At 48.8% G+C, this 7,329-nt stretch overlaps 1 protein-coding gene across 1 annotated transcript; it reads right to left on the reverse strand.

Moving 5' to 3' along the window:
- Positions 1 to 3,291: 3,291 nt before the first annotated feature.
- On the reverse strand, positions 3,292 to 4,218 carry LOC137267728 (uncharacterized metal-dependent hydrolase YcfH-like). The gene is made up of 2 exons (XM_067802183.1): positions 4,048 to 4,218; positions 3,292 to 3,882 (listed from the first exon to the last, which is right to left on the reverse strand). The coding sequence occupies exons 1-2, from the start codon at positions 4,216 to 4,218 to the stop codon at positions 3,292 to 3,294; spliced, it is 762 nt and encodes a 253-aa protein (XP_067658284.1).
- Positions 4,219 to 7,329: the final 3,111 nt, after the last annotated feature.

A 7,329-nucleotide genomic window follows, 5' to 3' on the forward strand; every position in this document is an offset into this window, starting at 1 on the left:
TCATGAGCAACGGTATACTCTTCCTGACTAATATTTTCATCAGACAAAGAACTGAAGAAGGATGCTTGGGAGGGTAAACAAGTCTCATTCAATTTTCCCCAGTCATCCATGTATTCATAGGGAAAGGGAAGTTTCCTTGTTAACATGTTTCCATGATGGGGAAGTGTTCTTTTAAATAGACAAATGAATCGACGCCTTTGATCATTTGGTTTCGAGTCAGTGCATCTAATGAACTTTGCAGAAACTTGTAACTATCCAAAACGACCAAATTGTTATCTATGTAAACGATAAAAAAACTGTTCTGAGTTGTGAGGGATGACTGTAATGTCTCTGTCCCCAAAGTGTTGTGCTACTTCAAGTGAGAATCATAACGTTCAGAGTTATGAAGCATGACAACCACTTTCTTGCGTAACTGAAAATTCAGGTTACATCGATTATGCAAAACTTGCCGAAAACGTCCTGTCAGGTGGTCGTGGTCTAACACTCGATCAGTGCCTAACAGTTCACCGCACAAACCACAATGAGCAGCATTGGCGATGGTTATCTTATCTTGGTCAGTGAGCTGCATGGGTTTGATAGAATCCAACAATCCAAGTCTGGATGTTGTCATAGTCCCTTAAAATACTTTTAATAAAATGCTCAGCTGCCTGTTCTCCTACATAACTTTGTAAGGTTTAGAGTAGTATTCCTCCGTGCACACCACTTTCTAAGCATAAGCACAAGGTACATGTTTACTGAGGCGTGAACTACCTGGGCTGCTTTCTGGAATGAGCAAGGACTCAAAATCAGCTACGATAACAAACTTGACTCTTTCTGTTTTACTTTGCGAACATAAGCCAAACTGATATACAGCATCCTCCGGGTTAGGCATAACGACTCTTTGTGCTTTGTCATAACAGTAGTCTTCATGCTTATCCAAGCATTGTTGTGATGTATAACACCAAAGACATTTGCGACAGATGAACTGAGTGCGGTTATTACGTTGCTTGTTTCTGACTAACCCACTCAAACTGATAATGAGACAGTTTTGTGTATTTGGTTTAACGTCTACGTCCATGGGTTCATGTTCTTCTAAACCTATGATTCCTTCAAAATCATCCGACTCATTTCTTGTGAAAGCAACAACAAATCAATCTTCCTGTTTTCATCTACATCTAGCAGATTGTTGATGTACATTGGATACAAAGTATTATCTTCAAACCCATATATGTTGATACTCAACTCATTGACTTCTTCCAATCGAGGAATTTGTTTGAAAGTCATGAATGGGTTCCATGTAACGTTCCAGCATGTCTACATGAACGCCCCAGTATGTCTACATGTAATGTTCCAGCATGTATACATGTACCATTCGAGAATGTCTACATGTAACGTTCCTGTATGTCTACATGAATGCTCAAGGAGGGGAAAGGAATATCTGCTTGACAGAAGAGGGAAAAGATGTCACCTCGCCTCAACTGTAGTTCATATTATTTACATTTGTAGGAGTTAATAGTCAAAAACAAATAACTGAGTCATTAGTTATGCACAAACACATCGTAACTGAATGTTATTTCTTCATAAAATGCAATGATCCACGGCTGAACACTACAGTATTTTTAGTAATATGTTTCACAAATATGCTAGCATCAATTCATTAGTCATCTGCTTGGATTCAGGAAATTAAATTTAGAATTCGAAAGCGGACTATATTATGATATGTGTATTTCATAATTGTATATTCTATCATACAAATATACAATTTGTCTTCCTCGAATTTTGTCTACGTCGTGCTGAATCGTTCAGTTAAATATCTGTTCGATATCATTATCATTATCATTAAATCATCATAAATCTATACTCTGTTTTAGTCACAATATAGCTGATCTTAAATCTTAACTCACTCACTCACTCCCTCATTCACTCACTCACTCTCAAGTCTACCTAATGATTGATGCATAGCCTATTTCAATGACGACGTCGCACGTTTACACTGGACTTTGCTCTTGGGGAATTCAAGAGGAACGTGGACACCATGGGTTTACGCTGGTCTGTTGTTGAGTATGGCTAATTATCACAATTTTGACCAGTCAGAGGAATGTTATATTTCAGTTTGGAAGATACTGGTTAATGGATACAGTTTGACCAATCAAATGCCTAGTCCAGCATCGCATACATTTTATCTGAATGCCAACTTTGAAGCAAATCTCTAAATCATAAGTAGGTCGAGGCACGTCGCAAGCCTGGTGACTCTTTGTCAGGCCCCGAATTCTCGAAACGAACTTCAGTTTTTACTCAGTCTCAAACAGAGACAATTTCAAACAGTGGAATATTTAACTCAGATGCATTTTAAATTCTACCATGGCTATGTGAAATGCGTGAATTTGATTGGTCAATCAATAAAAGTAGACACTATCAATTTCGATTGAAAATGCGCCTGTTTTCATGGCGAACGTATACAACACTGCCGGACTACTTCCGCTTGACCACCAACATGGCGGATGTGTAGTGATTTCCTACTTCACTATCGGTTTATGCACCTAGTAGAGTCGGTCGCAGATGCCACCGGGCGAATATGCCTACTAAACTGAGGGAAATGATTCAACCTGACAGCTAGTCAACATACTCACGGTAATGGCTTCCACGAACTCTGGCTGGTGATCGGCAATCTCCGGCACCTTCCCCTTGGGTCATGACCTCGGGGCGTCCGGCGCACAGCTCCGATCACCACACCCCCCTCCGTTTTCAAGGCTCCTTCCCGCGGATTTCATAGCCATTAAACCCCTCTTACCGAGGTAATCACTGAGGGGCTACCTTTGAAAACATCTTGCCCTGGGGGAACGGTCCTGGTTCCCCCCCTCAAAGGCCAGTTCCTTTCACCGCCCACAATGCGTAAGCAAGTCCTTATGTCTCCGGGTCCACACGCTCTTCGAGTAGACCTAGCCATTCCCCAACCTTTCCATAGGCTGTGGTTTTGAGTGTTCTCCAATGACTCTTTAGTGGAAGGGAAAAGTGACAGTCCTCACAGTTCATCGCAGACTCTTTCACACCCTCCAACTGTCTCACTGTCTGGGAAAACTGATAGCACACACAATTTATTGTTTATCATTCTTTGATTGGGTCCCGTCCTTGTTACGGGACAACCAGCCACACACACTCTCTCCTGAGGGTAGGCTGAGTCAATCTGCACACTTGTTTTTCTCCCCACACCTCTTCTTTCAGGTGTTTTGGGTTACACCCCCTCCCCTCTGGGGGTGCAAACGTCAGACCTTCTCACACCCCACCTCTGTGCGGGGTGACTCCCCAGGCTTCTCACCACCAGAACAGCCGGGTGGCGTTCTCAGTCGCCGCCCTCAGGAAGTCCTTGGTGGTCATCCCTCTGGCTTCGGCGACCAAGTCCCCCACCAAGCACAGCAGCGCCGGGGAATTCCTCCTGTGTCCCTCTGGGGGCATATATGGGGAGTCCGTCTCTGCCAGCAGGCGGTCCAGGGGGACAACTCTCAGCCCCGCCACTTGGTCACTGTTAAACCCCCATACCTGTCCCGCGTAGCCGAAGTATATGTTCGGGAATGTCCTCAGCCACTCCAGGACCGTCTCTTCACCCCCAGAGAAGCAGTGGAGAAACAGCGGCTGTTCTGAAGGCAGATAGGTGAGCAGGAGTTCCATCATTCGGGCGTACGTCGCCATTGCCTCCTCGTCTCCATTGGGCCCCCTGATATGTATGACTACCGGCCTCCCTGCCGGTACGTGAGGTAGCAACTCCTTCAGAGTTTGTTCTTGTTTCTTCCACTCCTTGGCTGGAACGGAGTGGTCCAAGCCGATTTCTCCCACGATGCAGGCAGCTGCCTGAAGACGTCGTCGGTGAGGGCCTCCACCTTCTTGGGGTGCAGCCCCACAGCGGTCCTATACCGGGGGTCGGCACTGACCTGGCTTGGGTAAGTGGGGGGATCACAATAGACTTCCACCCCCCAGACCGGAAGTCGTGCCATCCTGTGATCCACTTCAGGAGCAGCTTGCAGTAAGTCTGGGGTAGTTCCCAGGGGTGCTGCTCCGAAGGTAGCTTCCCACGTCCAGTCTAAGTGGAAGTGGGAATCCACTAAGTGTTCCATCGAAGCCAACACCTGGGCCTCGCCCTCCTGCATCGGCCCCAATGTCGATGACCCTTGAACGATAGCCTCTGCCGCCACCACTCTTCACATTCACCAACCTCTTCTCCGGGGTCACCCCAAGTCGCCCCATCCGTCTGGACAGCCCCAGTCTCCTCCTCCACCTCTCCCCCCTTTTCTAAAAGTGGGGTACTGTCGGTCTCGGCACCAGCATGTGGTGGCCATGGCGGCAAACCCGGAGTGTCTAGTCCTGAATTACTGTGGGCTACACTCACAGTGCACTCCTGGTCCTGACTGATGCCGCCAGTGTCTGGTGGCCAGGGAGGCAGACCCTTAACCTTATCTGTATCCTTCTGGGGGCGAGCCACCGGGTCTATGTGCTCGTCCCCTGGCCGTTTAACGGGTTGTCTGCAAAGGACACTGTCGTGGCTACCGGTGAGCCACTTTTTAACTGTGGGCAGGCAGCCTTGAAGTGGTCGGTGTCCCCACAGTTAAAACACTCCTGCGATTTCCCTGGGCTGGGCGTACGGGAGCGTGATTTCGTGCTCTCCAGCTTCCTCACTGCAGTTGTTAGCTCCTGCACTGAGTGTACCAGCTGCGATATTTCCGACTTGACACACTTCACCTCCTTGTGCAATGTTCCAATCTCAGTCTCCATTAGTGAGACTCTCTTCGCTAAATCTGTTACCACCTGTGCGCTGTTGTTGGTACCCCCCTCACACCTGCGAGAGGTACGTACCTCCCTTGGTGGCTCTTCAGGCTCCTCTACTGACACTGTCAGCAACTCCCGACGGGGTTTACTATCAGGTGCCTGGGAATTGTGTTGATAATGCCTCACCGCTTCTATTGCATCTTCCAGTGAGGTGGGTTTGAGGTTGTAGATTAAGTTCCCTGCTTCCCGGTTCTCGCACCCCATGCAGAACCTAGTTACGGTCTCCTGGTCAACAAAGTCCTCTGGAAGACCTGGGAACGCTCGGGACGAAGTAGCTACTAGTCTCTCTGCCCAAGCTTCCAGTGACTCGCCTGGCTCCTGTTTTAGGGATTGGAATCTCAATCTTGCTGATAGTGGAGGCTCAACTATGCCAAATCTCTTCTGTAGCTTTTCCATCATCTGCCCATAGGACAAGTAGGGGTCCCTCAGCTGACATGTGGTGAAGAAAGCACTTGCCTCCGCCCGCACACAGAAGCACAGTTGACAAAAGCTTGTCTTCTTCTGACCATCCTTCTCTTTCTGCCAACTTGTCAAACTTCAGCCTGAACGGCGCCCAAGCCTCCTTCCCGTCATAGCTCAGTGCTGAAGAGGCTATCCGGGATCCCCCTTGATCTGCCGGGCGGGGTCCCTGGTTCCGCCGTCCTCTAGGGGTGCCCGGGTACATTTCGTCCTGTTGGTGCTGTATTGCACCCTGACGGGGCTCCTGCCTCCTATTTCGCCGGCCCTGTCCCCCCATAAAGGGCTCTGCCGTGCCATCCTGGCCCTCTTCTTGCTCTGCCAGTCCAGGCCCTGAATCCCGGTGAGGCAGGATGACTCCACACCCCAGTGCCTCACCCGGGGGTACATAGCACGCTGACTTTTTAGCATTCCGCTCCTTGATCATATCAGTTACTGAGCCCATACCCATGCACTGGATATTGGTGTCTGCCTTCTCTGCTCGGGCTTTCGGGCGAACATCCCTACCCCTAGCCTCCCCTTGTGATAGTCTCGGCTTTGCTGCATTCCCCACTTGGGGCAGGGTGGGAGTTATGGGTTCTGACTTCAACCCCCAGGTCGCCCTTGACTTCCGACTCGGTCTATCCACCCCTTCCTCCCGGGGTCTATCAAAATCGTTCCCCCTGTATGGGCCATCCCTGCACTCCTCTTCTGGGTAACCTGACGATTGACAGTCCCTAAAGGTCCTCACAGACTGGTCCTCTGACCTTTGCTGTAAGAGGGACATTGCTGACATCATGTCTTCCTTGTCGGCTGACCACCTCTTGTCCATGTTCTCCAAGACATGCATCATCTTGTCATACTTCTGTTCAGTCTCCAGCATCTGAGAGGCTGTCTCCTCACTTCTGCGATCTAGGCCTTGCATGGTGTTCATCATTTTGGCGAACACCACTGCTAATCCCTCGGGTGTTCCTTGCCTCCGCCCCGGGGGGCTGCCACCGGCACACTCCTCCCCACCGGACAAATGGCCCTGATGGTCGGCGTCATCACCCTCACCATCAGCCTCTTGGGAACGCCCAGCTATGTCCCCTGCCTCTGACTCGTCGGCCTCTCCGCCAGACGCAACCTTCATAGGGTGTGGGTTTCGCCTATGGTCATTGGGCTGAAAGTCCAATACTGCCCATATGTCACTCTCCCCTCGGAATTCCTCCATAGCAAACACATCTTCCCTAGACACATTATATCCTTGCTCTCTTATATCTGTTAAACGCCCTATTTGTCTTTCTGACAGCCCTTTGTTTCTCATGTCTGCAGGCATGTCAAAGTTCACCCTTATCCTCCGGCAAAACATGGTTATTGTTAAATGAAATCACCAGAGTATATCACTGCTAAAACTAATAAATAGTTATACTCTCTCCCGGAGCGAAGGGAAAGAGCAATTAAGCAAACTACTCCCCTTAATTCTAAAGAGGCGATTGTTAACACACTACAAGCAGTGTTAATATATAACAGCGTAAGTAAGCGTGAAGCGTACAAATACTGCCACACGAGTTGTGCAATTAGGATGTAAATGTCTTACAACAGTTTCTACCACAATGCAATCCGCTGAAAGTGCACCGCACACCACTGTCTACAAGCAGCCAAGCAACGAAATGCACTTACCCCGGTCGCTTGTGCATTCAATCCGGTTCCTAGAGTGTCACATCCAATCCGAATAGAATCCGAAGCACATAAATCCACAAATGAAAAATATGTCCGGCGGTTCACCGTCCTTTACACACAAAGTCCACACGTGACTTGTCCATGTTCAATGTCAACACACTCTCTCCGGAAGAATATTGCGGCACTTCCTCCCGCACATGCGCAGTAAGAGGCACGAGGCAGCACAGTGCGCAGAAACAGCAATTTCCAATTTAATCGTAATTTTTCACTATAAGCCACCCCGAAAGCTATGTACCTATAATAAATTGGTAGATAACTAGCCCCTGACAGAGAGAAAAGGTTAGCGCTGTTTCCCTATCGCTGCACCCAGCCACTTGGTTGGGAGACCAATAGGTCTTCCCCCCTCCCGTCCACGTGTGCCCCCCCCCCCCCCCC

This window comes from Haliotis asinina, chromosome 16 (genome assembly GCF_037392515.1).
Source record: "Haliotis asinina isolate JCU_RB_2024 chromosome 16, JCU_Hal_asi_v2, whole genome shotgun sequence".
In the NCBI taxonomy this organism is placed as follows: domain Eukaryota; kingdom Metazoa; phylum Mollusca; class Gastropoda; order Lepetellida; family Haliotidae; genus Haliotis; species Haliotis asinina.